The 18,154-nt window shown below is 45.7% G+C and overlaps 1 protein-coding gene across 1 annotated transcript in view; it reads left to right on the top strand.

Moving 5' to 3' along the window:
* Positions 1–17,663, top strand: part of Tecta (tectorin alpha) — a 70,124-nt gene extending 52,461 nt beyond the window's left edge. The window contains exons 14-23 of the mRNA XM_057768349.1: positions 1,478–1,764; positions 3,341–3,621; positions 6,911–7,021; positions 8,139–8,341; positions 9,276–9,439; positions 9,870–10,118; positions 15,149–15,311; positions 16,403–16,490; positions 16,755–16,871; positions 17,560–17,663. Coding sequence (XP_057624332.1) covers positions 1,478–1,764; positions 3,341–3,621; positions 6,911–7,021; positions 8,139–8,341; positions 9,276–9,439; positions 9,870–10,118; positions 15,149–15,311; positions 16,403–16,490; positions 16,755–16,871; positions 17,560–17,663 — 1,767 coding nt within the window. The remainder of the gene's footprint in view (positions 1–1,477; positions 1,765–3,340; positions 3,622–6,910; positions 7,022–8,138; positions 8,342–9,275; positions 9,440–9,869; positions 10,119–15,148; positions 15,312–16,402; positions 16,491–16,754; positions 16,872–17,559) is intronic.
* The last annotated feature ends 491 nt before the right edge of the window (positions 17,664–18,154 follow it).

The raw sequence follows: 18,154 nt of genomic DNA, 5'->3' as shown, positions 1-18,154 counted from the left end.
TAGCTAGACCAGACTGGCCACATCAGGTTGACCCAAAAGATGGAACCAGGCTCCATTACAGTGAGCTCAGGTACGAGGTGGGGATGTGAGGAGGAGAGCCCCATGAACATGTTCTGGAACACTGGGCCTTTCATTGGCCTTCCACTACCAGCTCAGCTAAATCTAGCATTGAATGAACCTTTATTTAAGGAGTCTTCAAATAGCTTGGCATATGGTGCCAGGCAAGAGACCGGCTTTTTGCAAGCTTAAAGGGAAGAATCTGGGTTTTACTACCGGCTTTTAACTTCCGGGAAAGCTGCAGCTGGTTTTGACACTCTAATTCCTTTGGCAAAATGGCCTGGAGGGACACAGCTGCGCTGGTGGGAACACAGGACGAGGTGAAAGTGACCCTCAGGAGAGCCACACAGACACCACTGCCAAGTAATACCCCAAGCCAGTCAAAAGAAAAGGCAGGATTTTTTAAAAAGCCATCTTTTTTTTTAATGGAACATTACTAATAACTAAGGGTGTGAGGGGAATCCAATTGATTTTGTAAGCACAGGAAAAGCACGTTATATCTAATCCCAAAGGCTAAGACATTTTATAAACCAGGAAAATGACAAATGCAGAAAATACCATGTTTATAAGACATCTGGGAAGACTTGAGGTTTGCACATTATAAATAAAAAAGCAATAAATGGGGCAGCTATCCCAAGATCCATTGTAACCATGTTGGACTCTCCTTAGAACAAGATAATGATGTCATTTTCAGTAACTGGTAGATGCTGGGGAAAGTTTAACACAGAAATCTATCCATTCAAGGAAGGCGTCCTCTTCTGATGTTTTCTTCCCTCGTAACTTTTCTGTTCTTACCGTTTGCTTCCTTTCTGGAAACCGCGGGATAAGTGTATGTCCGTAAACCCTAGGGCAGGGGTGGTGAGTCTGTAGCCTGTGACCACATCTACTTGCTGTGTCTGTGTGTTAATGCACATGTGTACCCATGTGTGCTCTGGTGTGTGTGGCGGTCAGAGGACAACCTCAGGCGACTTTCCTCAGGTTGCCCATATTTATTTATTTGTGTGTTTGCTTGTTTAGTTATTTATTCATTTCGGAGCTTGAGGAGTGAGTTAGACTGGCTGTCCCACAAACCCCAGAGATTCTCCTGTTTCAGCCTCTCCCCAGCTCTGGAATTACAAACATGAGCCACCATGCCCATCTTTCCTACTGTGGGTTCCTGAGACTAAAAGCATTTCCTCATGCTCTCAAGGGCAGCGCTGTGCTGACTGAGCTGCCACCTCACCTGTCTGACTTTGTAAATAAAGGTTTATTGGAAGCTAGCCACTCAGTTTGTTACACATGGTGGGTGAGGCCCAGCATAAGAGCAGAGCTGGGTAACTGTGGTAGAGAAAACAGGGCCTGTAACATCTGGCTCTTTGCTGAAAAGATGGGCCAATCCCAGCCCTCAGGTAAGGACTTCCTATCTCTCTGCATCTAATAGGTGAACGGCACACAAGTAAATGTACCATTTATAACTGGTTTGGCAACCAAAATCTACAGCAGCGAGGGGTTTCTGGTGATCGACACCAGCCCCGACATCCAGATATACTACAATGGTTTCAACATCATTAAAATCAGCATCAGTGAGAGGCTGCAGAACAAAGTGTGTGGCCTCTGTGGCAACTTCAACGGGGACATGACTGATGATTATGTGACTCTGCGGGGAAAACCGGTGGTGAGCAGTGTGGTGCTGGCCCAGAGCTGGAAGACCAATGGCATGCAGAAGAGGTGAGTGTAACCCAGTAGTTCAAACCATGGCCACGGACTCCTTGCTTCAGTCTCCCTACATGCATAGAGGTGTGAACAGGACATGTACTTTCCTTAGCATCCTTTCCCATCCTGTCATGCAGAACTCTGCGTTTGGCCTTTGGAGTTTAGGTGCATTGGAGGACCCAGTAATTTTTCCAACTGCAGGAGCGGGGTTTAGATGATAGAATTCTAAGTTGTCATGTGATCCTGCTCTCAGCCACTCAGAAGAGTGTGCTTGGGACTAGAATCTGAAGCTGTCACCAGCTATCTATCTGAGATCTAGGATCCCCTACTGGGGATGCAATGGAGAGATGACATTGGAGAAAGGCAGCCCTTTGCTCCCTAGTGCTGAGACTGCGCAGGTAACCTGCAATCTTTCCGGAAGTCTTCACTGATGTTGTGAATGAAGAAGTCGTTCTGTAAACATGGGCTATAGAGGTGATTATCAGCCACTTCCCCTCTGACCAGTTGAGTCAGAGCTAAACAAGGTATCGCAGAGGATCTTGATTTAGGGTCTCCCTCAGCTGCAGAATCACTTGGACACCTTTCTGGCTCGGTGGACAGGTTTCTTCTTCCTGACATTTCTTTGCTTCTCCAATGGCCTGGCCTCTTTATGCCCTACATGTCAGATACCATCTAAGTACCCAGCTGTAGAAAGGGTGCTTCAAGCTTCTGGCCTGGCTCTAAGCAAACGCTGAATAATAGATCATGTCAAGATGATATGTAAATGGTTCTGTAACTCAGTGGACCCAGAGCTGAGAAGGACCTTAGCATCTAGTTGGGTATCTCTCCTTTCTTAGAGAAACATTCTAAATGGCTCATTTGCATGAGGAGGTCCTGGGAGTGCCAAGCCAGGACTAGAATCACCTACTTCTAATTTGGTGCTGCCTCTCCCTCTACATCCTACTCAGTGGCTCACAGGTAGCACAGCTGCTTTTGGGCATTTAAGCTATTCCGGGTTTCCCACGAATAAGCAAGGTTCTAGGCCCCCTGGAGAGGCTGTGTTTCTGTTTTCATTTTGTTTTGTTTCCTCCTGCCTTTCTTTGGTTTTCCTGCTATGAACTATCTTCAGCTGCACATAGCTCTCTTACAAAAATTTTGCTTATGATCTCTGACAGCTAAATTGGAACTGGCTAGAAGCTCCTGAATTTCTTCCTCATTCTTTAATTCTATAGGCATCGTTATTGTTGGTATTGTTATTCTGCCAATATGCTGTTAACCATTATTGTGTCAATGATATCAGTGAACTATATTGAAGTGCGAATGGATGCTATTTCAATAACTGTTGGTTACTAATCCATTCTGGTATTTTATCTTCACTCTATCCCTGCGATATGAACAATCGAAATTGTTTCACTTTTTTAAGTGGATAGAGACAGTTGGAACCTGACTTTCCCAAGGTCACAATGCTAGTTAGTTGACATCTGCATATCATATGAGCTCCAGGCCTAGCTAACTAGCCCAGCAGGCACGACAGACGTGGTCTTATGTTCTGTGGGCAAACTCAGATGGTGGTTTGTGCTTCCCGTATCCTGACCAGACCTCTCGCCCCCAGCTGCAACGAGCTCCAGTTCTCCCAGTACGCAGCCACGTGCGACAACGTGCACATCCAGACCATGCAGGGGGACGGCTACTGCCTGAAGCTCACCGACATGAAGGGTTTCTTTCAGCCCTGCTATGGCCTCCTTGATCCCCTCCCCTTCTACGAGTCCTGCTACCTGGACGGCTGCTACAATCACAAAAAGTTCCAGCTGTGCGGCTCCCTGGCCGCCTACGGGGAGGCCTGCCGCTCCTTCGGCATCCTCAGCACCGAGTGGATCGAGAAGGAGAACTGCTGTAAGAGAATCCTTTTCTCTCTGTGGGTGCTGTGTGGGTGGCACTGCTCTGATGTCGGGTCCACCCCACCTTTCCTTGTCCATCTGCTCCCTGAGGAGGAGAGGAGAGTGCTGTCGGCTGCCTCCAGAGTCAAAGAGGGGTGCTTTCCGGGGGGGGGGCTCTAGGTGGGAGAAGCAGCAGTCTAGTGACTTGGTGGAAGGGCGCAGGTGGTTTGAGACTCCTGGCTGCTCTTAGTTCTCAACTCAGCTCCGCCACGACTTCCATAGCAGAAAGGGGGAGGCATTGCCGGTGGAAAAATGAGCTGGACTGTACTGGCTCTATCTGGCTTCAAAGGAAGCTGCAGATGGATGTCGGTAGGGCTCATACATTAAACTAGATGGTGAAATAAAAACTTTTGCTTCATGTGTTGTGTTCTGTAGTAAGAAACTTCAGTGTATGTAGTATTTCCATGATTCAGTGTGTTTACCCTCTTAAATAAATGAAGTAATTCTTCTTCTTCTTCTTCTTCTTCTTCTTCTTCTTCTTCTTCTTCTTCTTCTTCTTCTTCTTCTTCCTCTTCTTCCTCCTCCTCCTCCTCCTCCTCCTCCTCCTCCTCCTCCTCCTCCTCCTCTTCCTTCTTTTTTGAGACAGGATTTCTCTGTAGCTTTGCAGCCTGTCATGGAACTAGCTTCTGTAGACCAGGCTGGCCTAGAACTCGCAAAGATCCTCCTGACTCTGCCTCCCAAGTGCTAGGATTAAAGGCATGTGCCACCACTGCCTGGTGAAGTAATTCTTAATAATACAGACACAAATAAGTGGGTAATAAGTATAGGTGTACCCATTATATAAATGGCCATTTCCACCAATACAGTATGATGGTGTGACCAACAGAATATGTGTTTGTAGGCAGACACACAATACCAACCCTGATTGCATCTAAGAGCCAGTAGGTTTTCAGGATCATTTCTAAAGCACACATGCATTAGTGAGTCTGTAGAGTAAATATGATTAAGTGGTTGAGGTGCACTCAGTTCAGAACCTAAAAATCATGTAGTTAATTAAAATATGTCTTTGGTGATTTCAGAAATTCTTAAAAAATTACTAGTCTGTTGAAAAATCTGTTTGGTAGCTCAGAGTTTACTGTATTCATAAGTAAAACATTTTAAATAACTTAAAAGTTAAGTGTTTGAATTTTGAAATTTGTTCGGCTTTTATCTGTACGCGCGCGTGAGCACACACACACACAAGCTTCTTCCTGCCATAGGGTGTTTATACCTTGTGTGTCAAGAGGGAGAAGGACCTCTACATTTTGGATGAGCTCTTTCCTGCAGGCCGTACACTGTTCATCATTTCTCTTCTCTTTGGCCAGTCTCCTATGGGATTAGCCATGGACACCCTCTGCTGACTGCCCACTGTGTGCTTGTTCCTGCGTCAAATATTGAACACATTGGGTGAGCAGAGAAAGCTCTTAAAAACAGAAAGCCTTTTCAGAATAGACACATCTAAACAATGCTGATAGCTTTCCTTCACCTGCCTTTCTAGAAATTAAGGCACGATGCTGAGCCATCTCTGTACTCTCGCTCATTCGTTTCCCAGCTGCCCAAACCCAAATAATAACACAGAGACTATATTAATTACAACACTGCTTGACCTATTAGCTCAGGCTTCTTATTAACTAACCCTTACATCTTAAATTAACCCACTCCTATTATTTTGTGGTTTACTGGTAAGGTCCCAGGTCGTCTCTCTCCTTCAGCAACTGTGTGTGTCTCTATGACTCCATCTCCTTTTCTCCTCTATCTCTGCTTGGAATTCCCACCTTGCTCTATTCTACCCTGCCATAGGCCCATACAGCCTTTTTATTCATTAACCAATAAAAGCAACACATATAAAGAAGAAATTCCCACCCCATCTCACCATGTACAATTAGTTACTCAGTAGCAGGGACCGACATCCACATTGAACAAGGCGTGTGTGTGTGTTGAAGACTGTATTTTAAAAACATTTATTTTTATCTTATGCACATGTATTTGCCTGTATATATGTATGCACAGCATGTGTATGCCTAGTGTATGAAGAGACTAAAAGAGGAAGTTGAGTCCCCTCAAACTAGGATTACAGATGGTTGCGAGCCATTATATGGGTGCTGAGAACCAAACTTGGCTCCCCTAAAAGAGCAACAGCTGTCCTTAACGGCTGAGCTATCTTTCCAGGCCCTGAATTTTGTTATTAACCTCATTTTTTTGTATGTGTCTGTGATGATCACTTTAAAATCTACTTGCTGAGTAGCTTTTAAGTCCTCAGTGTCTTGTTGTTGATTACCACCACATATACAGTTGATCTGAGATGGTTTCTTATAACTGACATGTGTGACCTTTCTAAGCCCCATAAAAACTCCCAGAGCAACTTACCTCATGATGGGCAAGTGTATCCTTAGCAAAAAGCTATGGCACGTTGAGCAAGGCTCTTTCTCTCTTGGTTGGAAGGATATTCATCGTATAAAGAATTAGTCTCTTAAAGAGAACACTCTCAGTTAGCGAGTGTCAAAGGGACGATGAAGAGTCATGGCTTACAGGAATATTGTTCATAACAACAGGCTGGTGTTTTACACTTCCTAAGCTTCCACATTGCCTTATTCCTTGTTCCCTTCAGCAAAATGGTACGGTTGATTGAAATGGAGAGTGATGCATAGTTGTTGATCTGCCTGCCTTTATAAACTCAAGTAGACGTTTGGGGAGAAGGTGCACCGTGAATCAAAGAAGTCTCATAGGAGGGGCATCTTTATGATTTTAGGAGTCCTAAGATTTTTGTTATTGATAAATATGAGCACTGCCTATGAGATGGCTGGATGCTGGAAATCAAGAAACAAATTATTTGGATGCAAATTTTCTATAAATATAGAAAATTCAAGTAATTACAATATGTATAAAATGTACTGTGATATGGTATGGTGGGTATAGAATTTATAGAATTACTTGGTAGATAAGTCTGTATTTTATTTCTACAGCTTACCTTCCTGGATGATCTTGGGTAAGTTGGGTAAGTTTTAGCTGTGAAACTGGGTTTCTAATACTCAGCTTGAGGAGCATTTTTGAGAGTCAATCATACTAATTCATGCTAAGGCATAGTGCAGAGTCACAGTAAACACCCAATCATGAGTACTTGCCTTTACTTCCTGGAGGTCACCCTGCTTGTCAGCTTTCCCACCTGACCGGTTCCTACTGAACTTTGTCAAATCTGTAGTGTAAGCCAATGCTACTGCGTGTAGGTGTGAAAATCAAATTGTGTGTTTCTGTGTTTTCCTTTTTAGCAGGAGTGGTTGAAGACCCCTGTGTGGGGGCGGACTGTCCCAACAGGACCTGTGAGCTGGACAACGGAGGAGAATTGTGTGGCTGCATTGAGCCGCCCCCATATGGAAACAGTGAGTAACTAGCGCATCTCTCCCCAGAAGCTCTAATGAGGAAGCTTATCAAGAAAAATGCCAGGGAAGGGGCTGTGTGCCCACTCTGTGCTGAGCTAGAAACCCAAAGCAAAACCTTCAGGGTCTAGGAAACAATTTGACAGGGTCAAGGTAGGCTGATGGTCTTTTCCTCATAGCGATATCCTTTTCAGTACATCCTGACTCGCAGATGCGTAAATGAATGGAACTAGTCATTCCTACATGAGTCCAAGTAACATCAGACAGATCCAAGTTGCTCTTTTAGACTCCCAAATAAGTAAATGGTTGATGCCAACAAGAAAGAATTAGAGAGCCAGGTGCCTTAAGATGGACTTCAAGCCAGCTTTATCTGGCCCAAAGATATTTGATCCTAAAGACAGGACTGCAATGTTTGATGTGAACAGCAGATAATCAGCTGACCTTAGTTCCCCAGGGTTAGAAATGACATTATCCTCAGCAGAGCCCACCTGGATGCCAGCTTAAAGGGGAAGTGTTTTGTCTTTTGGCTTTACGACCTTTTCCAAACCAAGTAACTCACAAGCACATGCTAATATTAGCATCATTCAAAGATAAAAGCCCAGTCGACTAGAATGTTGCATAGGAGGGGACATGTTCACCTAGGCATACGAAAACGTTTTTGTTTCTATGGTGGTTACGTACCCAGAGAAAAAGTCTTCTAGTGGAGCTTACCCGGACTCCCTAGAGGTTCTGGTGGGTGGTGGGGTCAGGCCAGCACTGCTTTCCCTGAGGCATCAGCTCCCCAGCCAGATCACACTGTGACATATTCTGTGTGTCACTTACAGAAAAGTACCTGCCACCAGCCTGTGTGGGAGGAAGGCCTGGGTTTCTACAGAGAAGACAAAAGGCACTTTATTAGCATTTTTATCTTTTTAATAAGCCTCCACCAACGCCCAAGTTATTGCTTCGAATGAATTCATGTACTCAGTTGGTGTGATCAAAGTGTAATTAGAAAGAATTGCAGCCTCTGAGTGGAGATTGCTTCCTGCTTCTAAAGAAACACAGCCATGGGGGCCCCAGCCCACCCCTGCGGCAAGACTAACTCCCTCTGACATACTTGTCCTCCTGACTATTCCCACAGACTCACACGACATCATCGATGCAGAGGTGACCTGCAAGGCCGCCCAGATGGAAGTGTCCATTTCTAAGTGCAAGCTCTTCCAGCTGGGCTTCGAGAGAGAGGGTGTGAGAATCAATGACAGACAGTGCCTCGGCATCGAGGGGGAGGATTTTATCTCCTTTCAGATCAACAACACCAAAGGGAACTGTGGAAACATCGTGCAGGTGAGAAAATGGGGTGGAGAGAGCATTTGGCTGAGGCAATGCCATCTCCTGGAGTGTGTTCATTGATCATCCTTAAAGTCAGGGCAGTGTGCTTAGAAGTACACTTATTGATGAGTAGCGGAGCACGCATGCAAAAATCAAAGACAGAAAGAGCGATCATCATTTGGTGCCAAGTGTTTGAGAGAACAGAAAACCCGTACTGAGTGGGACACTTCTTTCCTTGGTTTGCAATGCCCACTGTGGTCCTTTGTTCTATATATCTGTAAGACTTTCATTACCTTTCGTATGCTTCTGTTGTCTTTCCAGGTAAATAGAGCCTGGTCCAGCTGGTTTAGGTCATAAGGATACTAACTGAAGAAAGGAGTTGACGGTATAAAATAGAGAAAGACCCCAACTTTTAGTGTCGGGGTTTCCAGCACTTGGTTTAATGAAGCATCTCACATCATCTCTTGTTTCTTCCTATGACGTAACAAAGTGCTTTCATCAGAGGGAGAATGGGTTAAGGAGGTGAAACTCACTTGTTCAGTTGGTACTTGTAAGAGTACCTGAAAAAAATGTTTGTTAGAAGAGAGATTTCAGGTTAAGAACTGAAAAAGAATTTCCGATTCAATTTACGTTCTCTGGGTATTGCCAGTATCTCATGGTTTCCCTAGCCCGAGTTCCAACAGATATCTGTTTGTAGCTAGAATTCAGTGGCACATGGAATCTGCCTTCTGCGGGCACTCAAGGTTATCAGACTGAAGGGCACTGCTCGTATCTATGGCAATACTTCTTTCCCCCAGTTGGTGCTGAGGCTACTTCCATGCTGATGTATTCTAGCCTCTGGGTTTGGTATGGAACAAAGTCATTTCTCTACCATTCCGGGAGACAGATTTGAAATGCTAACCGCGTGCTCCCGTATTTTAATGATTTCTGACCTCCCCTTGATCTGCAGTCCAATGGCACTCATATCATGTATAAAAACACAATCTGGATCGAGAGCGCCAACAACACGGGCAACATCATCACTCGGGACCGCACGATCAATGTGGAATTTTCATGTGCTTATGAGCTGGATATCAAGATCTCCTTGGACTCTGTCGTGAAGCCTATGCTGAGGTAAAGAATTTCATGGGCTGCTCTTATACGTTCTCTCTCCTTGACAGCTAAGGTTAGCAACCTCAGAATAGCTAGCATTTGTCTTTGAGGCACCAGAGAAAATATAATTCACGTTTCCGGAAACAAGATGCTCTCAAATAATGACGGGAATGCTTTGCTGCTGAACTATGTGGTACAGTAACTACCTGTGACCAATGAGTGTTGGAAATTTGGCTTCGGGGACTGATAAATTGAATTTTTTATTTTATTTAATTTCATTTAAATGTAAATTGTCCCATGTAGGGACTAAATTACACAAGGTAGCCTTACACTTTAGGCCTGCATGCTCTGCCTTCCTCTACGTTTTAGCTTGGAAAACAGCAGGTCATTGAATAAATAACAATTTTTTTGGGGGGGGTCTTCACCTCACATGTGAGTCTTTCTTTGTTAGTGTCATCAACCTGACAGTTCCAACTCAAGAGGGCAGCTTCACTACCAAGATGGCGCTCTACAAAAATGCCTCCTACAAACACCCGTACCGCCAGGGGGAAGTTGTGCTGACGACTCGCGACGTTCTCTACGTGGGGGTCTTCGTGGTTGGAGCTGACTCCACACACTTGATCCTCACACTCAACAAATGCTACGCCACCCCCTCCCGAGACAGCAATGACAAGCTTCGGTACTTCATCATTGAAGGAGGGTAAGTGGCTGTGGCAGCCTTGCCATTGGCAACAAGCTCAGAGCCTTTAACGTACCATTTTCTGTATCTCCCTTTAAGAGTGGGAATAGTGCTAACTTCTGTTGACACCTACCAGTGTTTTATATGAGCAGATTCATCTCTCTCATACCCTGGGAAGTAGACTGTATAAAATCCAGCAACTCACCAAAAGTCACACAAGTTAGAGGCAGATCCCCTGCACGAGGCATTTACCATATAATGTTTTAAACAAGGGGTCCCGACTCACTTGCTTCTGCCTTCATTTTGAGAAGAATCTGGAATTCTGAAAATGAGCAATGTAGTGTGAGAGTGGGTGGCGGTCTAGGCCTGCGGCAGGTGCGCGACAAGGACGGAGCTCGTGGGTAGAGCTCTCTGCCAGCCCGTGCTAAGGCTCGAGAGCAGCTCCCAGTGCCAACAACAAGAGCAACAGCAATAACACCGAAAGTAAAAAGCAATTAGGATATCATGATTCCCCGTTATGGAGATGGGACACATTCCAGGACTCCCAGGGACGTCCTGCAGCCGTAGACAGTTCTGGTCACACTGCACTATACCCATAAGAAAGTTGAGCTTGTAAATTAGGCCCATTAAGAGATTAACGAGGATAGCTAATAATTAAAAGGAGCTGCTGAGACAATGTAGAGTAATAGAAGTTGTGCGAGCACGGTTTCTCCCTCCAAGCATCTTACTTAGTGCACTCACCCTTCATCTCCTTGTGATGATGAGAGGACGCGGTGCTGATGTGGTAGAGGAGGGAGGTGGACACTGCAGGCCCTGGGACTCCGCTTCAGGACCACAGACAGATGACTAGCGCACGCACTGGGCTCCCACACTAATCAGTCTGACGGCTGAGGCGGCTACCGAATGACTGATGGGTAAGTAGCATGCACAGCATGGACACACAAGAAGACGAAGGAATGATTGAGTCCTGGCTGGCTGGAGCAGGGCTTCGCCAGATTCCGTCGTAGTCCTCAGAACGGCATGCAATTTCAAACCTCATAAATTATTTCTTAGTCTTTCCACCTAATATTGTTGTACTGTGATTGAACGTGAATAACGAAAACTATAGAAAGTAGTGGTGGCACACGCCTTTAATCCCAGCACTCGGGAGGCAGAGGCAGGCGGATCTCTGTGAGTTCGAGGCCAGCCTGGTCTACAAAGGGAGTTCCAGGACAGGCTCTAAAGCTACAGAGAAACCCTGTCTCGAAAAACCAAAAAAAGAAAAAGAAAAAGAAAAAAAGTAGGACCATATGTCAGAGGGCGTATCTTATGCTCACCGGGCTTCTTCATCCTTGTTATAGTATGCCTGCCCCTCACATATTTCCTGAAACATTGTTACCAAACAAAATTTATTCAATTAATGAATGAGAAGGCTAGACCAAACAAGAAGGAGTAAGAACATGGGGTTGCTTGGCAATTTACACCTATACTAATAAATTTTCTTCTAATTTCTTTTATTATCATGGTATACTTTTGCAAAAAAAATGTGCTTACTTTAAGTGTAAAATACAATGATGTTTTAGTACACCAGAAGAAGAGTGTAAACACCCCACCATCTGACTTTCCAATGCTTTCGTCACCACGGTACAAGCTTTCTTAATTGGAGTGACTACATGAATCAGATTTCTTTCAATCTGGTAGAAGTCAGTGTGATTTGGCTTACACGAAAATAAAAGGAATTTGCTGCTTATGAAGTGCAGTCATGGATGAGGGGTGAATGTCAGGGATGATCGGATTCAAGGAGGTGTCAAGGCTCTCCCGTTTTCTCTCGCCTTCACCTGTCCATCTGTCTCTGCCATTGGCCCAGTTAGGCAGCTGCTGGCAATCCTGGCCTCACATTTTGTCACTGTTGTCCTCACTAAGAATGGGGCACATCTAATTCCAGATACTCTCATATCAGATCACCCTTATTAGGAAAAGACACCATTGAACTTCCCCAGCCCAGGTTGCCACCTACCTCAGTGGCCTCAGTGGTGGGGAGTGCAGCTCTGGAAGTTGTCAATAGCTTTGTGACTACTAGAAAAGGAAAGGGAGCTCTGAGAGAACGGGGAGAGGCTCTGGGAAAAGTTGTGAATGTCCACGATTTTGCTGATAACACAACCTCGGAGAAGTTAGGTAGAGATCACCCAAGGCCACCAACCAGCAGAGGGGTCATTTTAGCTGTCTGAACACATAGTGACCTATGTGCCCTGGGTGCTACCGAGTGCATTGTCCAGGTATGTTGGACAAAGCCCCCACTAAAGCCTTCATTTTTCTGAGTAGATGTTCAGCCCTCCGAGAGCAGAGTGGAGACTTGGAGACTGCAGGTGTCTCTCAGTCCTTGAAGACGGCATCGACAGTGCCATTTTTTTTTCTCTTTTCCTGTGTCTCTTCTCCCCCCTCCCCCTTTACCACCTTCCTTTATTGAAGTAAAGAAGCTAAGACAGGAGCCGTGCTCCAGCTATAAACCCAAATGACAAAGTTTAGGTATCCTTTGAAGGACGACGTGGTATTTAGCATTTTAAAAATAGTATTTAATAGACTTGACCCAGAGAGGGAGAGCGAGCCAGCAAGCATGTTCATAAATCTCAGCTTACCCCTGGGTCTGTCTAAATAAAGGCCTTCAAATTAAACCATTGTTATGTGAGAAATTATCTCATCCTCAGAGAGAAATGGAATTCATCAGTCCTAACCTTTCTACGAGGCATGTGCGTATTGTTTTCCCCCACACTCGAAACATGCTCAGCTTAGTGAATGAGCAGCATAATGGACCCCTTCATGTACTGGGGGGTCAGCTCTTCCTCCCCAGGGAAGTGGAAGATAAGAGACAACATCAGCTTCTACTACTGACCCAGTCATTTGGGGATCCAGGCCACGTCTCCCTTCTGTTCAGGTGTCTCGACAGGCAAAAGGACAAGTGTCAATTAATAGTCTTGGCTTGTTTGCTTTCTCCTCCCTACCCCAACACAATGTTTTTATTGATTATTTGGGAATTCCACATAATGCGCCCCAATCACACTCACTTCCTAGTCCTCCCAGGTCCATCCCCTGACCCTAGTTTCCTCCCCCAAAAGAAGAAGAAGGAGAAGGAGGAGAAGGAGAAGAAGAAGCACACACACACACACACACACACACACACACACACACACACAGAGTCCAGTGTTGCCTATATACTCACTGGAACATGGTCAAACTCCCAGTGGTCAGCTCCTTAAAGAAAACAGTTCTTCCCCAACCCCCAGTCAGAAGTCATCAACTGGGAAGAACTACATTTCAGCATCCCTGTCACAAATTTTAAGCACTCTCTTGTCCATAGTCTGCACTCCACCAGAGGCCTTGCTGAGTTCATGGTCTATGCTGCTGCCTGAGGCTTTGTGGATGTCTGTGGTCCACACTCTTGCCAGAAAACGTGATCCGCCCTCCCGCCAACCGGAGCTGGCCAGGAATCTTCTTCTGTAGTGGTATTGAGAACTGCATGCTTACAATTGAGAATGGGAGACATTGAAGGCTTCTGTGACAACCCCCTGTCCCCCAAAGGAACAGTCTAGACAGGACGCCATTGAAAAGAGCTCTTAAGAATTGTTTGCTTGCTCCAATAGAGTGTCCAGACAGCCGTACCCTTTGCTCTTTTGCATGACTTTCTGATACCTAAACTTTATGCCTCCACATGTAGAGAGAGGGGAGGGGGCCTGGCCTAAGAGGGAAGGTCTGTGTGAAGACTGGGAGTCTGAAAATCCTTGAGCTGACTCTGATCCTCCAAATGAATAATAATGACAAAGAAAACCGTGACACGCTTAGCCTTTCTTTCGAAGCATTTAAGAGACTATTGCTCCAAAAAGCCAAGTTGCATTTTGTCTAATTACGAAAACTAATAGGTGTGGGAACACGGAAGGATAACTTCAATTTTTAATTTTCCTTATTGCTGAGCTATTTAATCCAGTGGACTTGGGGAAAAGAAACGAGAAGAAAAAGAGACACCTTTTAAGATCGTTATCCCTTCAAAGTCTTTTGGCTCCTCCGCACTCACAGTGACCATGGCCCTTCCTCCCTCACTTCCTCTCTTCCTCCCTCCCTCCCTTCTTCCCTTCCTCTCTTCCTCCCTCCCTCCCTCCCTCCCTCCCCTCATTCATCTATTCAAAAATGATTTTCGAATGTCTGCCATATGCCATGTGGTATGGTAGAGCCACAGTGGTGACTGCGACTTTCTCCCTACACTTGAACAGGGCCCCGCTGTCAAGTCCAGGAAAGGCTACCTGTTGCTGCCTGGTTCCGGCGTGCGCATCAGAGATACTTGTATGGGAGTGGGTGCTATAGGTTGGGCCCAGGAAAAAAAGAGCAGAAAGGTCTTCCAGTGGGGAAGACCTCACATGAAGACACGAGCAGAAGAGACTATAATGCAGCTGGGAATTTTAAATGGTGTGGGGGGAAGATATCACCATCCTGGGGCGGGGATGTGCTGCTGGTGAGAACTGGGTTTTGGCGACACAACAAGAAGCCAGGGTGGTGAGAAAGAGGCAGTCCCCCTCCACCAAAACAATCCCTGGGATTCAGCCATCCTGCTCCTCCTTCCCTCTAGCTCCTAACTACTTTAGTGTGGGAAGAGTCCCCAAGGGATTTGAATCAGGGCCCCTGCCAACATCGATAATTAACTGGAGAAAACAGAGGAAGTGGGACTTGTGTTTGTTAAATTGTCTTCTGTGGAACACGGTGCTGTGAGGGGCGGACCGAGTTCCTGAAGCCTTGGGAAATTGAGAGCGGTCCCTGCAGACATTTCATTGGTAGTTGCTGTTAGGTTAGCGATTCAAGGTGGCAGTCAATGTTTCAAAACAAACAATGAAAATAAGAGGGAGTGGTAATAAATGGCTCACTGGAGCAGTCCAGAGGTCACTTTCAAATGCGAAGTCATTCTTGGTGTTTATGGCCATTTTATATGAAATGTGAGAAATTGAAATAAAGATGGGATTAACCTCTAAGAGAGACAAAAAAAAACAACCAAACAAAGCTGGAGTCCATGATTTTTTTTTCCTGAATAGGTGTCAGAACATCAAAGATAACACCATTGGCATCGAGGAGAACGGAGTGTCCCTAACCTGCCGCTTTCATGTCACTGTCTTCAAATTCATCGGAGATTATGATGAAGTTCATCTTCACTGTGCAGTGTCCCTCTGTGACTCGGAAAAATACTCCTGCAAAATTGTAAGTTTAAAAAAACGAGGTGCTCAGCCTTTCTCTAGCTGCCCCATGGTGACTGTGGATGCCCAGTGGCAGTATTGGAGGCATCCAAACACCTTAAAGGGTGGGTGGTCATATTTGCTGCAGAGTGTATAGTGGAATGATCTCCATGTACTGCTCAGTCTCTAAAATACCACAAGGTCATTGACATCACACTAGGCAAGGGCTCCTGGAGCCATTGACATCTTGGATGGAGCAACGCTGTGAAGGAGACAAGGTCATTGACATCACACTAGGCAAGGGCTCCTGGAGCCATTGACATCTTGGATGGAGCAAAGCTGTGAAGGAGAGCTGAGATGTGTAGTGTAGGGTGCTGACAGCATTATGGGCCTCTAGAGGGCAGTAGTATTTCCTCTCCAGTAGTAACACTTTGAAGCTCTCTCTAAGAATGTCTATACCCCGAACAGACACGACCAACCTGGGTAAGGACCATCACAGTAGTCTCCAGCAGTGTATTGAGTCACTGTATTGAATAGCCCATGGGCTGAGCACCACAACATTGGTACTCAAACTCAGAATTCAGTGCATTCAAGTACTCAATGGTTCATCAGATCTGCACTACTGTCTACCAGTCTGGAACTGGGTGGGATTGCAGACAAAAGGGCAAATCCATCATCTCCTCTATGCCAGACTTACACCCTTACCACGATGGCTATGTCCTCGAGATGTTATTGCTCTGGATTCTTATTTCTCGTCTTTCAGGTTTCATCTTTATGGTTCCCTCATGTTTACAGAAGCGGGATGTAAGTTATGGTCAGAGCTACTATCAGATGGTGCTGCATACATTAATATCAGGCGAGAGCCAGCAATTTTCATTCCTGAGCAGAGAGCCTCTTTGAGTCTCATTCTAGTGTGGAGAGTATATTTAATTCTGCTTGACATAAAGCCTAGAGTCCCAGTGGGCTCGATGATCAAGAATGCATTGGTTCTAATTAATCTGAGCAGCGATAGTGCTGGAGGCCGAAGCCACTGTCTCTCTTGGAGGTGGAAACATGGTGAAGAATAAGTTATCAGCTTAATTGTGCGAAATCCCCCTCTGGTGTTCTGTCTTTCAGAATTGCCCGCAAAATTCCAGGATCGCCACAGATTATACAAAAGAGCCCAAAGAACAGATCATTTCAGTGGGACCTATTAGGAGAAAAAGTATGTATGTTCCCTAAAACACACTATAAATTACTAAGACAATGGGAGTTCAGGGCTCAGACGAGCCTCACTTGTGACGTGTGTCTGGTGGACAAGGGGGCGACACCGGAGACACCAGTGAGCCTATGTCCTCCGGGAAAACCCTTTCATTGGGATTTAGCAACTCTTTCTTCCTTCCTCTCCTTCAAGCCCCCAACCCTGCCTTGATTCTGAGTTGCAAGGTTGGTATTTCTGTCATCAAGTCTCCCACGTGCTCATTTTCAGGGCTGGACTGGTGTGAGGACAATGGGGGTTGTGAGCAGATCTGCACCAGCCGGGTGGACGGGCCTCTGTGCAGCTGTGTGACTGGCTCCCTACAGGAGGACGGCAGGAGCTGCAGAGGTGGGCCTCTTCTGAAGGGACGGGACGCTGGGTGACCTAGGAAGCTCCTTCACCATGAAGAGAAACTCAGCTGAAGCCCACTTAGCATCTTGTCTGTGAGAGTCCCAGAGAAAGACAGGGGGCACCCAAGAAATTCCAGCACCCCAAAACAAACAGACAAACAAACAAATAACCCCCCACCAAAAAAAAAACCCAAAAAACAAAAAACACCACCACCAACAACAACAAACCACCTTGGGCCACTGTTCTTTTATCTAAAAGATGTGGACAATTAAAATTGATTCAGTAATTTCTAGGCTATGTGTTGACCATAGAATTTCAGCAAAGCCCCCTTGCGCTGAAGTTAGTAGCCTTAGCTGGACATGGTATCACACACCCGAAGTTCCAGCCACTGTGAGGCTGAGGCAGGAGGCTCATGAGCTCCACATCAGATTGGGTTGTACAGTGAGACCCTAGCTCAAAGAAACACACTCAGACAGAGTAGATAACCTTGGCATCTGATTTCCCTGGTCTCTTTCTGAGGAGCACAGGGCTCTCTTAAAGGTTGGATTCATTTGCTTTTTTTTTTCTCTTTCTTAATCAGGGCCATTTGGATTTTCCCAAGACATTCCCTTTATTTGAGTGTTGCCGGGCAGGTCTGAAGCCTGTTGAACTGACATGTTCTTGCTATGCTCTTTTCTGTCCACAGCCTCGAATTCTTCTGTCGAACTTCAAGTCTGGACGCTTCTTCTCATCATGACCCAGTTTTCGCTATGGCATTTTGTCTATACATCAGGCACGACCTCACAATGAACTCATGGTGCTTCCTTCAGTCCCTGTAGGTATAAAGAGTGTGTGTCCCCAAGGCAAAACCTGTTTGAACGTGTACAGCCTCTCAAACTCATGCCACCTTCCCCCAGCAGTCAGATATGGAGGACACTGAAGTTCCTGGCTCCTCTTCCATGGTATGCAATGGCGGCTTTTCAAAACGAATGGGTAGAAAGCATACATTTACCCTAAATGCCCATACAGTTGGCACTGGGGACTGTGGTTCAGGCCAAACGCCAGTCAGGGAAAGCCTCTGGTTATAGAAGCCTGATGAGAGAACTCAGTCTGTCCCCTGTGGTTTCTGGACCCCTGTGGTTAGAGACGGGCCTCTTGCTGTAACTCTGAATTAAAGCTATGACTCCCTCTAGGCAGTCCCTCTCCTGTTCAACAGTGTGATCTCTGATGTGCAAGCCCTGCCCACTGGTCACACTTAACTCCTTCCCCCCGTGCTGCGGCCTCCACCTTGCCATACCAGC

Source organism: Chionomys nivalis, chromosome 4, assembly GCF_950005125.1.
Source record: "Chionomys nivalis chromosome 4, mChiNiv1.1, whole genome shotgun sequence".
NCBI classification, from domain to species: domain Eukaryota; kingdom Metazoa; phylum Chordata; class Mammalia; order Rodentia; family Cricetidae; genus Chionomys; species Chionomys nivalis.
The sequence above is the reverse complement of the archived record's forward strand: the minus strand, read 5'-3'. Positions and strand labels throughout refer to the sequence as shown.